The 22,479-nt window shown below is 48.7% G+C and overlaps 1 protein-coding gene across 2 annotated transcripts in view; it reads left to right on the forward strand.

The window, feature by feature from the left end:
- The first annotated feature begins 2,995 nt into the window (after positions 1-2,995).
- The window catches only part of DPF3 (double PHD fingers 3), a 277,263-nt gene continuing 257,779 nt past the window's right edge, over positions 2,996-22,479 (forward strand). Inside the window, exon 1 of one of the 2 annotated variants that reach the window (XM_084792130.1) lies at positions 2,996-3,080. In XM_084792130.1, the coding sequence (XP_084648256.1) occupies positions 3,049-3,080 (32 nt within the window). In that variant the 5' untranslated portion in view covers positions 2,996-3,048. The remainder of the gene's footprint in view (positions 3,081-22,479) is intronic. The other variant, XR_014780988.1, reaches the window with a different exon arrangement.

The following is a 22,479-nucleotide window of genomic DNA, read 5'->3' on the forward strand; positions in this document are numbered from 1 at the left end:
AGCCACTGAGCTAGCCCTTGATTATCATATTTTTGATTTATTTAATCTTATATATATATGAGTGCTTTTTGCATACATGTATGTTTGTGTCTTGTCCCTGAATTGTTCAGGAGAGGCCATCAGATCCCCCTGGAACTGTTGTCAGATGGCTGTGGGCCACCATACAGCTCTGGGAGTGGCCCTAGGTCCTCTTAAGGAACATCTCTCCAGCCCCTGAAGTGTGATTTTTTTAAAAAATTTATTTATTTATTTATTTATTTATTTATTTATTACATATACAGTGTTCTGCCTGCATGTACACCGGCACACCAGAAGAAGGCACCAGATCACATTATAGATGGTTGTGAGCCACCATGTGGTTGTTCTTAACTACTGAGCCATCTCTCCAGCCCCGCCCCCTGAAGTGTGATGTAAGAAACAGTGTTTTGACATCACAGTTGGTAAGAAGGGCTTAGGCCTATGGAGTGATATCACGGAAGACGTTGGTGTCATTGCTGTTCATTTGCTCTAATCAATGAGTTTCAGAAGTGGAGTGTTACTGCTACTTCCTGTTGTTTTCTTTTTCTTTTTCTTTTCTTTTATTTATTTACTTATCTTTTTTGAGACAGGGTTTCTCTGTGTAGCCTTGGCTGTCCTGGACTCACTTTGTAGACCAGGCTGGCCTTGAACTCACAGTGATCTGCTTGCCTCTGCCTCCCGAGTGCTGGTGTGTGCCACCACGCCCAACTCCTGTTGTCACCTTACTGTGATTCTCTATTTTTTTTTTATTATTTAAAAAAGATTTTATTTATTTTATGTATATGAGTGCTCTATCTGCATGCACACCTGCATGCCAGAAGAGGGCATTAGAGGCTATAGATGGTTGTGAGCCACCATGTGGTTGTCAGTGATTGAACTCAGGACCTCTGGAAGAGAAGATGGTGCTCTTAACCTCAGAGCCATCTCTCCAGCCCCGAATTCCCTATATTCTTATGTCACCAGCTGGCAAGTGGTGAGTGGACAGATGGATTTCAGAGCCTATATTACTATTTACAGTACTGCTAAAAACTAGACTTTAATTCTGGTCAATGGTCCTGTCTCTTTTAAGCATGTTTACTCCTTTTTGTTTGTTTGTTTGTTTTGTTTTTCCAGACAGGGTATTTCTGTGTAGCCGTGGCTGCCCTGGAACCCACTCTGTAGACCAGGCAAGCCTCGAACTCACAGAGATCTGCTTGCGCTAGGATTAAAAGTGTGCGCCACCGCTGCCTGGCGGCATGTTTACTCTTAAGTCGCTTGCTTTTGAAGATTCTGGCCCAAATCTGTGTCTTTTTGATCTATGATTCAAAACCCAAAGTTAATAATACTCCCTTTCTCAGAAGTGATAAAAAGTGAATATAAAGTCAGACTTGTATTGACAGTTAAAATGACAGTCCAACAAGTATAAAAACCAAGGCAATACTACTTGGGGGGCGGGTTGAGACTGGGTTTCCACATGTCCTCTAGGCTGGGTTTGAATTTTAGGGGAGCACCATCAAGCCTGTTCTCTCTACAGCTGGTCAAAGCCAGCTTTGTACACATAAGACCCTGTAATGAAAGAGGCGGGGGTAGGGGGTGGGGAGTACACCGCCGGACTAGGCAAACAAAGAGTTAAGTAGTTCCAGTCTGCGCACAGGTACTCAGCTTTGCTGGACTTATCTCTAACTCTAAGCTAATGGAGTCGGAATCTGAAAGTTCGGAACTGCTTTGTAACAGTGTTTTACTTTAATTCATTGAGAGCAGTAAAAGGAAAGAGCAGGAGGGACGTTAACTGGAAATTCAGCATCTTTCGTTTTTTTCTTTTCAGCCCTCCCCTCCCCCCCCCCCCCCCCCCCCAGCTATTTGACCTGATTAAACAGCTGAGGGGCGGTAGCCAGTCTTCTGTACGCCGACGACGTCTCTGCCCTCTCGGTGATTTCGTGCGTTTTCGCCCACTCTGGGTCTCCCCGTGCCGCGTGGAAGCCTGAGTTCGCAGAAGTCTCTTAGTTTCCACAAGGGTTCGCCAGACTGAGCAGCCTCAGACTGGTAAAGCCTGAGTCACATCTGAATAGTTGCTTGCAAAGTCTTTTCACCTCCTATCTCGGTGCAGAAAGGTGACGCCCGAATCCACGGAGCGGATCCCGGAGGGGACTCCAGCAACACCCACTTCAGGCTCTTATAATTTCTGCCTAGTTACTGGCTTCCCTAGCTGCGTTTCCTAAAGTTGCCTCAAATCTTCCCCCCAACCTTTCTGTCTAAAAAGTGCCAGGTTGCTCACTTCACTCACTGTGGGGAAGGGTGGTCTTAGGGGACCCCGCAGAGTGACCACCCATGAATTACGTAAGCAGAAACTGTGGCTGCGGGACAGGGCGAGTCTGACCCTGAGACATTCCAGGGGAAGGGAGTTGTTGTCCTGGACTGGCCAGTTCCCAGAAACCGACCGGGAAGGTGGCTGAGATAAAGAAAACACATCGGGAACGTGAAGATTGAACAGCCTCAGAACCCAGAGCGTTATTAGCGAACAGTGAAACACAAGTAGTGATTTCTTGCAGGAAAAGTGCAGCCTTCCAACTTTTGCACTGAAATACCGTGGTGTCCCCGGAGCTGGGGGTGGGGAGGGGTGGTGGTGGTGGTGGTTAAAAACCGTGATATACAAAGCCCAAAGCTAATGAATGGCCAATGATTTTTGTTGGCGCTATGTAAATATTCCTGTCCAGAAGCGCAAACGCTTGGCAGTTATTTAGTGAAGCGGGGGACTCAAACTAAGCGAGATTGCTCTCCCAGGTGTCTCCACTAGTCCCAATCAGAAAAGGCGCTACTAATACGGTACTGCCCCTTTAAGACCTGCTCGCTCTCGGGCTCTACAAAAGGGAGTGACCTCTGGGCTTTGACAGCTCCCCTAATAACTACCACCACGTAGGCCCCGCCCACTTGGCGACCAGCCGCGCCGATTGGTCCGCAGGCCGGTATCCCGTGCTCTGATTGGCTTGCCGCTTCCCCTGAGCGAACCTTTAGAACTCTGAGACAGACAATATTCTGTTACATTGTAGCAAAATGGCGACTGTCATTCACAACCCCCTGAAAGCGTAAGTAAGACTAAAAAATGTACATATTCCGCGTGGTTTCAATATGAAAAAAAGGCGCCTTGCGGAGCGCAGCCGGCGCCCGGCTCTGGCAGACGCCTCCCGCTGCGCCCGGGCTCCTCTTTTCTTCCAGCTCTTACTTCTTCATCTTTTTCCCCCCCCTCCCAGCGCTCAGAAATGTCAGGAGATGCAATTAACAAAAAGAAAATTGTTACATTTGTGTTCTGCTTAATTGGCTGACCCGGACCCGGAGGGAGCCCGGAGCGGCGGCTCCAGCTCTTGAGCTGCGGGGGTCGTGAGCAGCTCGGGTCTTGCACGGTCCCCGGAGTCCCCTGCCTTTCCCGGCTCCGCGCGGGGCTGGGTGAGCCCGGCCGGAGCGCGGGGCAGGGGCGGCGTTGGGAGCGGAGCTGAGCCCTGCGCTCCAAGCCCGAGGCTCTCCGGCCCCGGGGGCTCGTCCGCCCGGACCGGCTGACCGACCGCAGCGGCTGCGGAGTTTGCGGGGCGTTCGCTCTGTCTTCCGAGCTCTCGCAGGGAGTTTGTGCAAACCTTCCGGAGTTGGGAGGACAGCGCGCGGAGCGGCGGGTCTCGGGAGTCCTGGGGCCCAGGTGCTTGCCCCGGGCTTTTCCATTCCGGCAGCCCGGGATCAGGGAGGCGCTCCGGGCGGTCGCCGGTGTGGCTGTGTGTTTGTGGGCGAGCTGGCTGTTGTAAATTAACGACCTGGGTTAACTTGGGGTTGATATGGAGGCAGGGAAGCTGCAGGTCTTATGAATGGTGTGCTTGCCTGCTCTGGGTGAAAAGCCGAGGCGGCGGAGGCGGTTTGGGGCTCTGGCAACAGCGAGGGGCAGGTGCCTCCGGGAGACTTTGAGCGGACGGAGGGGGGCGGGCTGGTAAGGACTCGGGGGGCCGGTCCCCGACCAGAGCCGCCTGCCTGCCTTCCTTCCTTCCTTCCTTCCTTCCTTCCTTCCTTCCTTCTCTCTTTTCTTCCTTCCTTCCTTCTTCCCTCCCTCCCTTCCCTTCCAGTCGGTGAACTGAATATGAAGCGGCCAAGTCCGCGGGCGATCGCGGAGCCGGGGGTGGCCTCGGAAAACTAGTGTGGCTCTCAAGGGGCGCTATTGGCAGGCATGTTGGCAGAGGGTGGATCCCTGGGAATCGTGGCTCGGCGTGGGCTCCGGGTGGGTGCCGAGTGTACTAGGACTTCCCCACCCTGATGAAAGCCTTTGCGAGTCGGAGGATTCGCGTGGGTGGTTTCGTGCCAATTCTTCCTAATGTGTGGCAGTGGTCGATCTTGGCTCTTCTAACTGCGCGCTACAGCGTCCTTACCCCTGGCTCCGAGAGTGGAAAACAGGGTTCGCGTTGGGGATCAGCTGGGCGGCGGCGGGAGGGGAGGGGGGATTCCTACTGCCAAGAAACGCGTAGGGAGAGCCGGTTGCGTTTGCACCAGCCAGCAACCAGGAATAGGGCAGGGATGTCCCAGATCTCGGAGTTTCCACGAGATATTGCCATAAAGAAGAAATTGGAGGCTGAGCTTGATGCGAGCTCCTGGCTCCAGGGAAGCTCAGCCACTTTGCACTCGAGACGGCGTTTCATCTAAGAGAGAAAATGTTTTATGGCAGAATAAATGGGCGTAACTTCGCCGTGTCCTCGCCGACTCGCGCCGCCACATCGCTGATGCCCGGAGTTTCTCCAGAACCCACACAGCTAATTAGCCATTTCCTCATTCCCAGCCGAAATCACGTAGCCGAGCTGATGCTGCTTGGTAAACTCAAGTCAGAGAGATCTATTTGCTATGTGTTCCTCATTGGGAAAGCGGCATCCTTGATGCCCGGGAGCGGGCTTACGCTCGGGCGCGCGCAGGAGCTCCACGCTCCAGGGTTCCCCAAATCGTTCCACTTTTTTTTTGACACAGAAGCGTGCGTGTATAGAGGGTGGGGGGGGATAGAGAAGGCAGAGAAGGTGGCCAATCTCCGTTAGTGGAATTAATTCTGAATTACACTTGTACTCTTTAATAATAACAAACACTTGCCTTGGGATGCATTTGTAACTCCGTCTTGCCACACGCACACGGGAGCTCACACACAACACCCCTGCTTGCCTTTCCTGGGAGGAAGTCGAGTGGTCACTTATAATTAGCCGCCTCCTTTTGCGTCCCATCCTCTTCCCCTGAGGGCTAAGGCTATAAACAATAACCCCAATCGGCCGAGCTATTTGCACCCTGGACGTTTGAAAAACTCCGCACGCAGACACCTCGTTAGTGGGAGACCGACGCCATCTGCCTTTATTATTATTTTTAAACAACTTCTTTAATAAAACATCTTATATATTTCATTTGTTTTTAGAAGTTGCTGACCAGGAAACAAAACACACGTGGATAAATTATGCATGGGCTAAATTAGAACAAAGCGCCGGCGACACATCAAGCCTAAGGGATGGATGGGGGCGTTGGGAGGAGATCGAGAGCTTCTGTGTTTATCCTAGTGTGCCCCTCCTGACAATGAACCGGAGCTCCAAACCGCATTAGCATCTTCTCCGTGTGCAAGCAGTCTCTCTGGTCTTAAAAGGGCAACATCGCGGACGCCCCCTACAGAAACTGGTCACACAATGATTTCCTCTTGGGCTGGATGATTAAGTTGCAGTACTTTAGGGTGTTGGGAAAAATCCAGCACGGGGTCGGGCGGGGGGGGGCGGGGGGGCTTTCTCATGCAACCCCTGTGTAGGACTCTGCCTTAAACTATGGATTACTTTTCATCATGCTAGCTTTTTTTCCATGTGGGGCATTCAATAATTCAATTCACCGGGTGACTGGATGGCTCAACTCGAATCTCCTTGCTTTGCATGGGGTCGAGGTGTCTTCTGCAGGGTCCCCAGGGCCTGAAAACAGCCTTTCTTGGTAGTTTGCCTTTCTTCCTAGCTGTCTTTGATCTCCCGTCAACTCCCCTCTCCCTCCTTGTTGCTTTCACCCCTTTCTCTCTGAAGCTGACTCTCCCGCTTCTTCTTCGCTGTAGCCTTGAACTTCTTGTTAGTGCCCAACAGGGTGTTAGAGGCAGAAACAGGAGCTGCCCGGGCAGATTAGATCAGAAAGGGGACTCGGCAGGTGGCCTGACAACCGAGCGGTCACATCTGGATAAGCAGAATTCAAAGGCACTGATGGACACGTGTGATGTGTAAATGTGAGTTGTATGCACTTAAGTTAGCAGCTACACTGTCTAAGTGCTCATTGTGGGAGACATCCTCAAATCCTGTATACACACGTAGGGGCCATAGTGAACACACAAAGACTTGATAAAGGCATGTGTGTAACTTACATATTGTATTTTTTTTCATATTGTATTCTTGTTGATTTCTGTATGCCTAGGAAATAAAATGTTTAAATAAAAAATGTTTATTTTAGCTGGACGTGGTTGCGTAAGCCTTTTATCCTAGTACCTGGGAGTCAGAGACAGGGGGATCTCTGTGAGTTGGTGAACAGCCTGATCTACATAGTGAGTTCCAGGACAGCCAGAGCTACATAGAGAGACCTTATTAAAACAAAACAAACTATATTGTGTGTGTGTCTTGAGCTGGTGAGGTGCTGGCTTAAATGCAAGTGTGTACGAGTGTGTGTATTTGTGTGTGTGTTGAGCTAGTGAGGTGCTGGTCTAAATGCAAGTGTGTGTGTGTGTGTGTGTATGTAGCTGGTGAGGTGCTAGTCTAAATGCAAGTGTGTGTGTAGGCTTTTGGAGTTGATTCCTTTCACTATGTGGGTTCTGGGGACTGAACTCGGCTCAGGCTTGGAAGCAGACACTCTTCTTTGCTGAGCCATCTCTCCTGCCCTATAATGCTTTTATTATAAGATCTGGTTTAGGTAAATCACCCTTCCGCATGTCTGCCAACAGCACTTTAAACAGCACAATCTCTCCGTAACTTATCGAAGCTCTGCTCGTAGTACTTAGCTGGGAATGCCTGCCACCTTCTGCCAGACTTGATCATGTACATATGTATCTATTTTTACAACTCCAAGCTCAGAGAGGAATAAATGCTATTATTACTTAATTATTCTGGTTAGGGCTTTAATACTTTAATTATTTGATTTTAAACAAGAAAAGTAAACTGTTTAGTCATGTTATAACTATGATTACACGAACACAGTTGCATCAAAACTTTACTTTGTAAAGAGTTACCCTAGCTTGGAAGTAAATGTTAATATCTCTGCTTTATTATTTAAGGACTTACCCTGAGAGAAGTAAATGTTTACTTAATCAAGGTCCAGCATAGCTCCCTGTGTGTAGATGGACCTCAAGTCTTCAGCTCTCTGTCCATTCTCTGATTCGGGATAATGTGTCTTCTAATCTAAAGTGCTTTGGGGGCACGTGAAAGTTGAAAGGCAGACTGCACTCTTGCCGTGGCCGCCAGTTTGGCTATCAGAGAGGAAGGGCGAGGGGGCCACATTCCTGGTCCTAATCTTCTCTGGGCTGTTTTGGTTGGGGAAGGGGTGGTGAGTTGTGGGCTTGCAGCCTTTTATGGGCATTATTTTAGTCCTCTATGGAAAAGGACCCTTGACGCCAACAGAGGCCTGAGTATACTGCCATCTCGCTCTGCCTTCAGCCAGCAGTGTCAGAGTAAAAAGGAAGGTGAGGAGAGACAGACGGCTCACCAGTTAAAAAGCACGTGCTGCTCCTCCAGAGGACCTGAGTTCGGTTCCCAGCACTCACATAGAGCATCTCACAGCTGCCCCTAACGCAAGCTTAAAGAATTTGACACCGTTTTTCTGGCCTCTGTAGAAACACACACACACACAATTTTTATTTATTTATTATTAATTTTACTTTTTGGGTTTTAGAGACAGGGTTTCTCTGTGTAACCCTGGCTGTCCTGGAGCTCACTCTCTGGCCTCGAACTCACAGAGATCCATCTGTCTCTGACTCCCTGTGTGCTGGGATCAAAGGTGTGTGCCACCATCTGGCAGAATTAAAAAAAAAAAAAAGCCCAGCAGTCTCCACACTTCATTAGTACTCATTATTTTTTATATTTTACAATAGCAATAATAGTAATTATTATTATTATTATTTTGAGATGTCCATATTTACAAAGGAAATCAGTTTCTATCAGAATTCAAGTGGAGGCATTCTCACGGGGTAAACCTTTGAAAACAGTCTAGTCTGCAGACCTCCTGGGGGACATCTGAGGAACACAAAGCAGGCTGGGATTTCAGTGACTGACTTGGATAGTCTATATCTTCCTTTGACTCCTTGGAAGTGCACAGGTAGCTGAATTCGGGTTTATTAAAAAAAAAAAACTGTAATGGTTTAACACCCCTCAGTTCAGTGCCAAACACACAATGCATGGTCACCAGGCTTTGTTCTGAGCACGAACCCCAAAAAGGATAGAAACTGAGGCTGACACCCATTTTTCAAAGTCAGCCCTGTTGGTGGAAGTGAGCGTTTGGACTCAGTCATAAAAAGGCCCCAGGATCCAGGGGCCTGTTTATTATCCCAACCTCTGCAAAGTAACTTTTGCGGTTTTTGAGTGTTTTGAAAGTCACTCGAAGGCAGAAATGTAGCCAAATGTGGCAACCCTCAGGCCAAAAAAATCCCACAGGCACTGGAATATTTTTTTATCCTGCTGCGATTTTCCAACAGGAGTCTTATATAAGCATGGCCCTATTTTAAATAGTCTTTAAGGAGGAAGGTATTTAAGAAGGAAAAGCAGAGTGGCCTGGGGTGGTGAGGAGAGAGGATGGGTGAGTGGATCAAACCGCTGTGTGGTCTGGAACTCCAGAGAAGACTGTTTAACTGCTGAAGAGCCGTACAGGATGGATAGTTTCCAGTTCGCCCATTTGCTCAGCTGCGGGGCTGACTGGGCAGGAGTGAAGTGTAGTGGTGTTTGTGGGATTTGTTTTTCTTATTGGTCAGGTTACTGGTGTTTCACAGTCTGTCAGACCATATGGATGAACAGAGCTAGCCTCATAAAACTGTCACCGAGAGAAGTTTGTTTTTTTTTTTTCCTTGAAGCCTGTGATTTGCTTTAGAGTTTCAAAAACAGGACTTAGGAGGTGTTGCTGGGGGAGGGGATGGGACTAGAGAAGTGGAGTGTGGGAAATGTTTGGGTCATGTGTTTGTGAATAGCAGAGAGAGAGAGAGAGAGAGAGAGAGAGAGAGAGAGAGAGGAGCCAGAGAGGAGGGAAGAGAGGGAAGCAGATGAGGCTGAGGTTAGGGGCCCTGCGGAGGCAGAGAAGGCTGAGGGGTTCTGACTCAGCACCCCTAGAATGGGTTCAGATAGCTCTCCCTGAACCTCTGCCACTCAGGTCTGCTGAGGCTGGAGGCAATGAAGACACGTGTCTAACTCTCCTTTTACCTATGGCCGTCTACCGCCACCACTCCCCCCCCCCCACCCCCGTCTACCGCCACCACTCCCTCCCCCCCCCCCCCACAATCCAGGGACTGTGGTCACCTCAGGTTGCTGTGAAATGAGCTGTTTTGTTCTTGTCATTCTTGGTTTTTGTTTTTGTTTTTTGTTATTTTGTTTTCGAGACAGGGTTTCTCTGTGTTAGCCTTGGCTGTCCTGGACTCCCTCTGTAGACCAGGCTGGCCTCGGACTCGCAGCGATCCGCCTGCCTCTGCCTCCTGAGTGCTGGGATTAAAGGCGTGCGCCATTGTTCTTGTCATTCTTGCTCATCTTGAGAACCTGCTGTTTGTAGTTTATATAGTTGAAATTGCCACCAGAATCCTTTTCCTGTTTCTAAGCACCGCCCCCCGCCCCCCGCCCCCCCCCCCATCATTGCAGCCTGGCTCAATGCTATCTCCTCTCACCAGCGCCTTTAACAGCTTTGACTTGGGGGTACGGGGCTCTTGACATGGAGGTGCCCTTGAGTCCGTTAATTCCCTCCAAGCTAAGAACTTTCTGGCCGTTGGCTGGGTGTGGTGGTGCACACCTTTAGTCCCAGCACTTGGGAGGCTGAGGCAGGTGGCTCTCTGTGAGTTCTAGGGCAGCCTGGCTTACATAATGAGTTCTAGGACACCCAGGGCTTCATAGTGAGATCCCGTCAAAAACAACAGTTCCCCTACTAAATGAAACAACACAAAACCAAAAAATGTCCTAGCTCTTACTGTGGTCATTTTGGGTGGGGAGGACAGTTAGCGGTCAGGCTCTTGTCTCTAGAGTGTTGCCCTAGAGAGGAGTTGTAAGATCTCGAGACTCGTCTGTAGTTTCACTCTTTGGGGTTCAGCCTTGCCACGCAGAGCTCCCGCTTCGGGTTCTAACAGGATGGGGCGTCCCATCCCTTCTCAGAACCCAAGGCCGAGGCCCAGGTGATCTGGCTGTTCCGAATGTGGACTTTTCATATTAGCGGTGCCGCCAGAGGCCGAGGAGAAAGGGGAGATCAGCCAGCTGGTTGGCCTATTTAGCTATTTAAAAGCACTCAGATAATGATTCTGGGTGTGAAAAAGAATGGAATTACTGAGAGAAATTCCCCTCTCTTTAAAAAAAAAAAATTGGGGCTGTAGCTCATTTCTGAGCGCTCCTCTAGGTTGTGTGAAGCCTTGGGTTTGATTCCTGAATTTAGAGAAAGGGGAACCAGGCCATCAGCGGAGCCTCTGGATTTCACCTAGTCTGTCTTTTATTACCACAGTACCCAACCCAAACGACATGGAAGCAAAGTGCTTGTTTCCTTTTCATTTGTAGGGCCACGAGAACCTGGTTGCTAGGCGACCTGAAGCTCGTGGGCCTGTACTGATGCCTCACTGAGCTTCCTCTGCTGCAGCCTGTGTCACAGCTGTGGAAATAGAGGTGCTCAGTGGACACCTAGGAGCTAGCTGGCTCATACCTGTGTGGCAAAAGCAGCCTCTAGACTCCACTGTGGCTGAAATCTCCCCTGGCAGATTTCTGTAAGCCTGAAGGAGGAAGAAGGGTTTGCAGAATTCATCAGCAGACCCACAGAAGCCAGCATGAAAATTCTAAGTCTTAAACCAGAAAAAAAAATGAAATAGTTCATCTCTAGCAGACAGGTGTCCCCTTTACTTTTATGTTTGTTTGTTTTTTGAAACAGGGTTTCTCTGTGTAGCCTTGGCTGTCCTGGACTCCCTTTGTAGACCAGGCTAGCCTTGAACTCACAGCGATCTGCCTGTCTCTGCCTCCCGAGTGCTGGGATTAAAGGCGTGCGCCACCACGCCTGGCACTTTTAAAAAACTGTGGTAAGAGGCATGAGATAAAGTACACTGTCTTAGACGGGTGGGGGGCTGCAGGGATGAGGGGTGGGCCTGGGGGGATGGGCGTATACACCTTTAATCCCAGCACTCAGGAGGCAGAGACTGGCAGATCGCTGAGTTCCAGGACAGCTAGGGCTACACAGAGAAATCCTGTCTGGAAAAACAAACAAATAAACAAACAAAAAACATCAAAAAACCTAAAACCAAAACAACCCCAAACAAACAAACAAACAAACAAACAAACAACAAAACCAAAAATTTTAAGGCATGCGATGCAGTGGCGTCAAGTACATTATCACAATATTTACTGCGCGTGGGCACATACACGCACGATGTGTGTGCCATGTGTTTATGGAGGTCAGAGGACAACTTGTGGGAGTCAGTTCTACCACGTGGCTCCTAAAGATTGGATTCATGTTGTCAGGCTTGGTGTGAGCACACTTATTCACTTAGCCATCTTGCTGGCCCACATTAAACACACTGATAATTATTGGTCAGCCATTACCACTATTTCCAGAACTTTTTCATCACGCCAAACAAAAATTTACATGTCTTCATTAGCCACCTTTCTGGGCTGGCCTATATAGCTCAGTGTTGAGCAGACAGGGGCTAGTGCGAGGCCATCCGTTCCAATACCCTGCTCCCCAGAGCTGGAAGTGTCCTTTTCCTTTCTGCCTAAGGATTCTTACGAGTGGAGTATTTGCCCTTTTGTGTCTGGCTTGTGTCACTCTTCTCAGCGTCTCAGGTGCCATCCATGTTGCAGCATATGTGAGGACTTCACTCCTTTTTATGGCCATTGTATGTATAGGCCACGCTTTGTTTATCCATTTATCTGCCAGTGGACACTCAGCCATTCCCAGTTTTGCCTGTTGCAAATAAAGCTGCTGGGAACGTTTGTATTTGTAACTGCTTGAGTCTCTGTGCTCAGTTCTTTCCAGGAGAGGCCTAGATTGCCTTCATCTTTGGACTCTTTACAAATCAGAGGCCACAGTTATAGATGGAAAGGCTGTCCCTCCTTATAACAATGCTAGTAGTGTTCTGGAATTCAGCCCCTTCCCCACCCCTGCTCTAGGCACACCAGTAGGGCTTGTGTGGTAAATACATAGGAAAGTGGCAACCTAGACTCGCTTCTCCCATCCCTAGCTACAGGGATGGCTCCTGGTGCTTATGAGGAAAGCTGTCACCATGGTGGTGGTGGGGAGCACCTGGGGTGACAGAGCATATTGAAAGGCAAGAGTCAGCCGGGCCATGGTAGCGCATGCCTTTAATCCCAGCACTTGGGAGGCAGAGAGGCAGGTGGATCTCTGTGAGTTCGAGGCTGGGCTACAGAGCGAGTTCCAGAACAGCCAGAGCTGTTACACAGAGAAACTCTGTCTCAAAAAAGCAAAACAAAACAAAACAAAGTCAAGAGTGATGGTTCACTTGGGAGTCCTTGAGGCCAGCCTGGGCTGCAGAGCGAGACTCTGTCTCAAACAAAACAAAACAACAAAACAAAACAGCATCACTGCACAGGACTTACTTAAGGTGTAGCTCTGCTGGCTGAGTGCCTGAGTAACACGCGCGCGCGAAGCCTGGAGTGTGAAAGCTAGCACTGTGTGTAAATGAGGCTCGGTGGCGCTTGCCTGTGATCCCAGCACTTAGGGAGTAGAGAGATTAGGAGTTCAAGTCTGTCCTCAGCTACATAGTGAGCTAGAAGTAAGCCTGGAATACGTCAGATACTGTTCAAAATACATAGGCACACTCCCCACCGAAACAAATAAACAAAAATTAAGCCTATCTTAGTTTTGCACAGTGAGGAGCACCTACATCTCCTTTTATTTACTCTTTTCCCTGCACAAGCCTGCTGCTTACCCTGCAAGGGCCCAAGTAAGATTGGAAAAAAAAAAAAGGCACAAACTTTTCAGAAAGTGGAAACTCCAAATGGAGGGCCTTCCTGGGAGAGCTGAACTTTCCTGTCACAGACAGAGGCCTTCTCAGAGTCGATGCTAGTTAATCTAGTAGATGTGTGTATGCTACTCGGGGATCAACCCCAAGGCCTGCCCCATGCTAGGTGACTTTCCTATTGAGCCACGTACCCAGCATGGTTCTTTTGAGACCACATTTTACCACGTATCTTGTGCCTGCCCCCCTGAGTAACTGGGGTCAGAGGTCGGTGTGTCCCACCATGGCTGGCCTATTAAACATTATCCAAAGCACACGCCACTGGCGTCGCCGACCCAGTTCTCTTAGAGAACGCAAACCTGGCTCCTTCCTCTGGGACTCACTAGTCCTGGGAGCTCAGACTGGTTTCACGTGGTCTAGATTTGAAGCTGAGTTCCAGAAAAGCCCCCCTCCCCACCCCCCACCCCCCGTTTCACTCTGGAAGCCTTGGGCTGAGTCCGTGCACAGAATCAGCAGAAGTGGGAAGGGCAGTGGGTCGAGGGGAGCACTTCCCATGGAGTTTGGACTTGGATCCTCAGCCAAGCTCTGGCTCCTTCTAGCAAGATGACGAGGGAGCTTGAGGGAACGAAACGCAGTTGGAGCCTGCATCTGCTTGGGAACAAGGCAGGCGAACTGTCGATGTAGGAGGTGGCAAAAAAGAACATCTTATTTATAGAAAACTAGACATAAAAGTTCATGATGGGCTTGAGCTGTTAAGCTCCGCCTTTGTTTCTAGCATTGGAGATGCTTCCAATACGGTCTGGAGGCAAGCTACCTCCTTCACTTCACGGAAGCGAACTAAGTACTAAGCCATCCCTACATCCTTGAGCGATGGCTTCCCACGGACCACTTGAGTTCAGCTCAGTGGGAATAGTCCCACTGGATCTAACTTAGGAGCATCCTTCATCTTGTGCCGGCCAAATGTTGATCACAGCCAAATGGCCTCTCCCCATCTGCAATCTAGGAAGCATCTCCTTCCAGAAGGACCTCTGGTTTCTGTTTCTGCTTCTAGACTCTTTACTCTTTGGTGGAGTAAAGTAAGTGCCTGTGAAGGAAGAGGTTGACCGTCCCCCTAGGCCACTCCCAGGGGCGGGGTGGGGAGGGGAGACGGGAGGCTGCTGCTGCTGGAGATGGGGGAGGGCAGGATGGCTGGGGCTTTGGGAGTGGAGAGAATATATTCTCTCTCGCTAATTATTTTCCCTGAGGACTTAGCCAATGCAGAACCATCTATTATCGTGGGAGCGCTCCATGGTGGTTCTGCCTGTGATGAATGCTAAGTGGAAACAAGCAAGAAAAATTAACAGGCGGCTGCTTCTGTCCACCTAATTAAAATGCATATCCAAATGCATAAGTCCTTATGTTTGCCCAATGCACACACTCCCCTTCCAATCCCAATTCTATGGAGGAGAAAAAAACAACAACACTTCCCCCAATCATGTGCCGTGATTATATTTTCGTCAGGGAAAGACTGAGGGTCTCCCTCAGAACAGAGAAGGGTTCCATCTTGTAACAGTTAAAAAGTTGCTGGCCTTTGGACTTCAACTGGGCTTGACCATTCTGAGTATTGTAAAAAACTTAAACTAATAAAATCCTCAAACTTTATTTGACTGCAAAAAAAAAAAAAAAGACTCTAGGGAAAAGAAAGGTGTGTGTGTGTGTGTGTGTGTGTGTGTGTGTGTGTGTGTGTGTGTGAGAGAGAGAGAGAGAGAGAGAGAGAGAGGGAGAGAGAGAGAGAGAGAGAGAGAGAGAGAGAGAGAGACACACGCTATTTTCTGCTGACTTTAGTGTGTGTTAAAAGATTAGCCGTGGGACGGTTGAAAGTCTTTCTGTCTTTTCTCTTTTTTGTATCTTTTCCTCTCTGAGTACTGTTTTCCACAAACCATTATGAACCCCAAAGCTTTTGTAGAGAGCTTTTCCAAGACAGTGTTTTGTCGGCTGTTGCATTTTGGGGACAGTATCAGAAATGTCCTAAGTGTGTTTGAAATCAAACAATCCTTCATCCGTAAGTGGTGTCCCCTGGTCCCTTTGCTCAGCCCATCATCTCTTTCTCTAACCAACAACTTTATTCAGCAGTCATAAAATATTTAATAAAACATGAAACTTCAGTCCCTGTGTTCAGTTCACCGTCACAAGCAGCTCCGTGCAGAGCCCCCCCTCCCCAGCCCCTGCCTGCCCTCCACAGCAGCCCCAGCTGTTGATTTATCAGGGCTGGCCGGCTCAGCAGTGCATGGAGATTGCTTTTAATTAACTCTCTTCATTTTTCCCAATCTTCAGGGAGCAGCAGCCATTTAATGATTTTAATATTTTATCTAGATTTATATCCCCCTTATTTGTTGTTGTTTGACTTGTGCATTTGCCTTTGTTGAATAGCTTTTGGGTGGGTATGTTTATTTTTCCCCTGACCCCGGACCCCCAAGACCGGTTTCCAAGATGGGAGGCTGGATTCCAGAGAGAGAGTCCGCTTTAGTGATGGGTCCTGTGATGGTTTGGATCACAGACTTTGCCTTGGAAGGCTCAGATTTCACTTGGGTCTTAGATGATGGAGCTTATGAGCTTCTCATTAAAAAGAAAGGAAGACGGCAGAGATAAGAAGAAAGAAAGAGAAAAGAGAAAAGGAAATTCTGAATTGTGGGAGGTGAGGTCTTTTGGCCTCTTGTGCTTGCTCTGAAAAGCATGAGGTGGTGGAGAGTTGGCTAAAACCTGTTCCCTGGGGTTCGCTTTGAGTAAGGTCTAGCATCCTGTCCTCCATAGCCTCGCATATTGCTCTGTGCTTTCTATTCTTAAAATAATAGATGGGGCCAGGTGCGGTGGTGGCCCCACATCTTTAATTCTAGTATTTAGGAGGCAGAGGCAGGTGGGTCGCTGTGAGTTTGAGGCCAGCCTGGTCTATAAAGCGAGTCCAGGAAAGCCAGGGCTACACAGAGGAACCCTGTCTCAGCAACAACAAAACAACAACACCCAAAAGACAAAACAAAAAACTCCAAACACCAGTCAATCAAACAACAACAACAACAAGACCAGTGATTCTTAATATGTAGCCCACCCTGGGCTCAGGGGATGCTGGGACTAGGGGTGTGTACCACCATGGTTCCTGGAAGGGTAGATTGTTGCTGCTGCTAAGGGTGCTGGCATTAGGGCAGACTGGAGATAGTTCAGCCCAGGCCTCATGTCATGGAAGGCTCTTTATTTAGGCATGGTTGGGATCAGATGAGCAACTTCTTGGCAGATTAATTGCTGGTGTGGTCTGACGAAGGAACTGAAGAGGCGGCTGTTGCCTTCTGCTTGCTACTTTGCAGGGGTGTACAAACCTGCACCTACCCACCCAATTTCCTGGCTCCCTGTTCCCGGCCTCCCTTGTCCTGAGGGGTTTGCACCGTCATCCCACAGCTCCACAGAGGTCTGGCAGACTGGCTTGCATGAAGACTAGTTTTTAGAACCAATGTGTCTGCAAAATGCCCTCTGACATCTGGGTTCGGTGATAATGTCTTTGGGGTTACCTGTTGCTAGGCAACTGCCAGCTACAGTTTGAGCCTGATCTGGGGATTGCAGTGAATGGTCCTGGGTGACTTATATCTATGTTTAAGGACTTTGATTTGCAGTATTGGCCCAGGGAACACAAGACTGGGAAGACATTCTTTCCTGTAGCCTAACGTTTTTAAAAGTTGAGCCCGGTGCCTGATGTCCAGTCAGTACCCATAGACGTTTATTTTGGTGATGAAAATGGTCTTTCCTGCCAGGTGGTGGTGGCACACGCCTTTAATCCCAGCACTTGGGAGGCAGAGGCAGGCGGATCTCTGTGAGTTCGAGGCCAGCCTGGTCTACAAAGTGAGTTCCAGGATAGCCAGGGTTACACAGAAACAAAACAAAACAAAACAAAATACAACTCTATCTAGAAAACAAACAAACAAAGGAAAATGGTCTTTTCCTTCCTATCTTTTTGCTCTGGAGTGTACCTCTGCTCTCCGTAGTTCTGACAGTCACGAAACCCTACCTACCCAGCTACATGGAGGAGACAGAGTGGAACCGGACCTCAGACCTGTAGCCAGGTGTTCACACCACTCAGTGTATGCTGGGTGTTGTCCCATGACCTTTTGGTGGCAGTCACAGACCCTTGCAGGTATCTTTTGGAAGCTGTGGATCAGTTCCCTCAGAACACATGCACCCACATGTGAACATCTACACATGGCTCTATGGGGCACACAGCCCTTGATGAATGCAGCTGTGGATGCCCCACAGATGTGCTGACTCTTCGGTGATAGCCTCCACATTAGAGATATGGGTGAATTTCTCAGTCTGAAGGACTGCTTTAAGTAATTAAGAATTAGGTATTTTGTTTTTTTTGTTTTGTTTGTTTTTTAAAAAAATATCTCTGTATAGCCCAGGCTGACTTTGAACTCTGTTCTTCTTCCTCAGCCTGGGATTATAGGTTTGTACCACCACACCTGAAAGGACACTCTGAATCCCTGTGCAGAGGCAGCCCCAACCCCATCCTCTGATGCCTCAACAAGCCTCTTATGACTGTTGTAGCAGCAGTTCGATGGTCCCCTAGCCCCAGCCTACTCCCAGATGCTGGGCTCACATCTGCCTGATCCCTGCAGACAGCTCAACTGCTCCATTTCCCTTTGTAACCCTTGCAGACCCTCAGAGGGTGGTGCTATCCACAACTGCCCTTGGCCCCTCAGTTCTGCACATGCCCCCTTTGCCCCCATCATGGAAATACTTCACTGTGACTGGTTACGGCAAAAGGCTCTCGAAGGCAGTGACAGTGGCTTTGCTTTTCTGTCCCTAGGACCTAGCCTAACTGTCATTTAGTGACTAGCTGAGTGATTGAAGCCAGGAGGTAGGTACACTGCTCTGCCTGTCTTTAGAATTGACTTGTTCTCATTGTCCATTTTAATGGCCTGTGTTTGGGAAAGGCAGTAGAATTCTCTTTAAACAGTTTTTAATTTCAGGTGTCAGGAATCAGACACAGGCTTGGCTGTGCTGATGTGCGGGAGCACGGCTGTGTTTCTGAGTCACATCATTTGTATTAGTAGATACAGACAGCTTGGCTTCTGCTTTTTTTGTTTTGTTGTTTTTGTTTTTTTGAGACAGGGTTTCTCTGTTTAACAGAGCCCTGGCTGTCCTGCACTCACTTTGTAGACCATGCTGGCCTTGAACTCAGAGATCCACCTGCTTCTGCCTCCCCGAGGGCTGCGATTAAAGGCGTGCACCACACTGCCTGGCTCTACCTTGGGGGTTTAAGATGGGCAGAAGTAGAAGGCGTAGACCCTGTAATGGTGGAAGGCAAGGCCGAGCTATGAAGAGATTTCACTGCCTGTTCTATCAAGGTCTCATGATGACAACGACGGCGACGTCAGTCCAGCCACAGTGTACTGATGTCTTCTTGGAGAATGGCTTTCAAACACTTTGACAGTGCAGATGCCTAGGTAAGATGGTAACTCCAAGGACTCAGTGTCCCTACACGTCCAGCGCAGATTATTGGATGATGAGCGGGAAAGGGTGTTCCAGGGTCCTGGGAGTGCCTCCATCTCACATACGGAGAGGCGCTGACTGTAGCCCTTGCAGAGCTTCTCCAGCTTGTTGTAATGTGGAAGGACATCTGGCAAGTCTTATCCCTGTGTCTGGTAAAAGATGAAGACCTGAGGAAGGAGTCAGACTCTTGGAGTTAAATTTTCAGTCCAAATCCTGGTCTGCTGGACTCCTAACCCTAACCCTCCTTCAATGTGGAGGGCTAGAAAACACTTGGGCATTGCACAAAATGCAAGCTGTAGGAACACAACTGTGCAAAAAAAAACAAAAACAAAAACAAAAACAAACAAAACAAAACAAAACAAAAAACCCCAAACCAAAAAACAACAATAACAAAAAACCCCGCCTGTCACTTCCGAAAGGTCACCTTGCACTAGCACCTGTGCTTGGGGGTGATTCTGCTTACAGCCCTTGGTGGGAAGGGGCACTCATGGCAGCCCCGTTGCCTCGCTCATTTCCCAGTATAGCAGATACTTACACCTATCCCGCCCCCATTTTATCTATTCACACGTATCTCTGGAAGCGGGAAACAGCTTTGGACTATTCCAAATTAGGTCAGTGATGCACAGGGTCTTTGGGATGCACCCCGGTCTATAGACTTGCGTGAAATTTGGCAAGTTCTTCAAGTCCTTGGGCCAGAGCCTACTAGCGGCATTGTTTACCTTTCCAGGGACTAGAGACCCCAGTCAGTGTCAGGGGAGGGCTGGAGTCCAGCTGGTTTATGTGTCTAAATTTTGGAGACCTAGCTAGATCTTAGAGCAATAAGACTCTTGTTTTCTTATTTTATGATCTGCCAAACTGAGAGGACCCGATAGAATTGGCCCATCTTCCTGTGATCATGCATTCTTGGCCTTTATCTGCCTGGAATGTCTTCAGTTTACAGGGGACCACAGCCCCGGAGAAGCTCTGATGGATGGGACTGTCTTTACTATTGCCCAGGGTTGCCCCAAGTGCTGCCCAGATGAACTGGTCTAAATGCCACAGGGCTCAAGAAAACAGCCGCACGCGCCCCCCCCCCCCCCAATACCCTGAGCTGGCATTCTTGCACAGACCCATTTCCCAGCACCTCTCCTTTGGGCTCTGCTTCCTGCAGCTTCTCAAATCCCCAGGCAGAAAAATCCCACTGGTAACCCGTTGACTTTTCTTTTGCCTTCTATTTTCTTATTTCATTTCTCAACTCAGAGCTAAGCTGCCCCAAGGCCCTCTGAGCCATAGATCGAGAAATAATCCACTTACCGCTCCATGCCAAGGTTCCTCCTGACCCTTTGTCGCCTGCCTCTGCTCTCTGTGCGGCTTTCTCCTTTGCTCTGTGGATAGCTCTGCCACCGGAAAGAATGAAAGGAAAACAAAAAGGAGGAAGGCCTACGCTGGCCTGAGGATACCCCACTGGATCTGTGAGCGGGAATGGGGTGCCTGAGGAGGAGGAGACAAATGCAGAGGCAGCAGAGAGAAGGGATGTGAGGTGCTGAGAGGTTGTTTCAGGCCAGAAGAGGTTTTTTAAAAAAAGCAAAACAGTAACTTTTTTGAGACTTTTTGTTTTTGTTTTTGTTTTTTTGGTAAAGATTTATTTATTTATTATATACACAGTGTTTTGCCTTCATGTACACCTGCACGCCGGAAGAGGACACTGGATCTCATTATAGATGGTTGTGAGCTACCATGTGGTTGCTGGGAATCAAATTCTGGAAGAGCAGTCAGTGCTCTTAACCACTGAGCCAACTCTCCAGCCCAGTACTTTTTCTTTCTTTCTTTCTTTCTTTCTTTCTTTCTTTCTTTCTTTCTTTCTTTCTTCCTTCCTTCCTCCCTTCCTCCCTTCCTTTCTCTCTCTCTCTTTCTTTCTTTGACGAGGTCTTACTATGCAGCCTTGCCTGGCCTGGAATTCACACTGTAGACCAGGTGGGTCTTGACCTCACAGAGATCCACTTTCTGTTGCCCCCGCCTCCCGCAAGTGCTGGGGTCAAAGGTGTGTGCCACCACACCTGGCGTATAATTTTTTAAAATCAACATTATTCTCTGACAATTTCACACATGTATTTCACATACTCTGATCACCTCCCCTAAGCTCATCCCCATCTCACTCTGGTCACCCCTTTGAACCAGCCGCCCCTCTCATTTTTCGTGACTTTTTGTCTTGTTCTTGTTTTGCGATCAACTGAGCACGGATTTGAGCTATTCACCAGAGAACAGAGACTCAACACTGGCTACACCACTGAAGGCACGCGTTCCCCCCCCCCCTTCCCCAGCATCCACTGACAGCCAACAGCTCCTTAGGGAGTAGTCTCTGCAGGCAGAAGGGAGAGGGTAGATAGGTGTCCACAACCGGCCACCCTGAACTGGCCCATCTAGTGTATCTCAGAAGCTAAGCATTGTTGGGTCTGGTTAGTACCTGGTGGGAAAGGAAGGAGAGCTGATGGCGGCATGAGAAGGAGAGAGAAAGAGGATGTGGACTCCCATCTGCCTCTAGGACCCTGGGGGCTGAGCAGGTTCCATAGAAAGCGAGGTTGGGGGCAATTATCACGTAGGAAAAGAAAAGTGAAGGAAGATTTTGAAAGCATTTGGGTGACTCTGTTGAGGATCCCCTTTATTTTCTGGATCAGGGATGATGAGGTGAGAAGGAGCATGGGAAAGACAGAAAAATGTGGAGTGTCTATGTATAGAAGGTACATCTATACATGCATTGGAGCGCTTCCTGGAAAGCACTGGAACGAAGGCACCTAGGGGAAGCTGGCTCGGTAGGCTGTAATTCTCAGTCCTCCAGAGAAATGGACTGTATACTTCCAATCACTGTGCTCACAGAGGGTTTAAACTGGATCCTGGTCCTGGGTTCCTGTGTTATGTATCCCTTTAAAAAAAAACAATTTAAAAATCACATTTATTCGTGTGTGTACACATGTGTGTGCTCCTGTGCTACAGTTTGTATGTGGAGGACCTTCTGGGAGCCGGTTCTTATGTTGTACCATGTGGGACCTGGGGATCGAACCCAGGTCATCAGTCTTGGTAGCAATCTACTTTCTTCACTGAGCTGTCTATCCATTCAGGGTGCCTTTCAGGGGAAGGAGAGCTTCTGGAAATGTGCCACCACGCCTGAGCTGGTATGAGCCATTGATCCCTCCTGACTTGGGACAGCCTTGTCTAGTCACGTGGATAATCTTGCTACAAATGGCAGAGCTGAGGCATAGAGCCCAGCCAAGCACTGGATTAAAGAGTTCCATGTTAGCTGGGCGGTGGTGGCGCACGCCTTTAATCCTAGCACTTGGGAGGTAGAGGCAGGCAGATGGGTGGAGCTCCAGGCCAGCCTGGTCTATAGAGGGAGTCCAGGATAGGCAGGGCTACACAGAGAAACCCTGTCTTGAAACACCAGAAAAAGAAAAAAAAAAAAAAGAAAGAAAGAAAGAAAAAGAAAAAAGAGTTAGATGTTGAGCCAGACATGGTGGTTCAGGCCTTTAATCTCAGCACTTGAGAGACAGAGGCAGATGGATCTCTGTGGGTTCTAGGCCAGCCTGGTCTAGACAAAGAGCTCCAGGGCAGCCAGAGTTACAAAAGGAGACCACCCTCTCTCTCAAAAAAAAAAAACAACAACAACAACAAAAAAAAACCCAAAAAGCTAAAACAAAAAAACCAAAAAATCACTAGGCAGTGTCACTGCACAGCTTTAATCCCAACAGAGGCAGACAGATCTCTGTGAGTTCGAGACCAGCCTACAGAGCAAGTTCCAGGCTGGCCAGGGCTACACGGAGAAATCCTGTCTTGAAAAAAAAAGTTTGTTTGTT

The sequence above is a fragment of the Acomys minous genome (genome assembly GCF_964271855.1).
Source record: "Acomys minous genome assembly, chromosome: 8".
NCBI classification, from domain to species: domain Eukaryota; kingdom Metazoa; phylum Chordata; class Mammalia; order Rodentia; family Muridae; genus Acomys; species Acomys minous.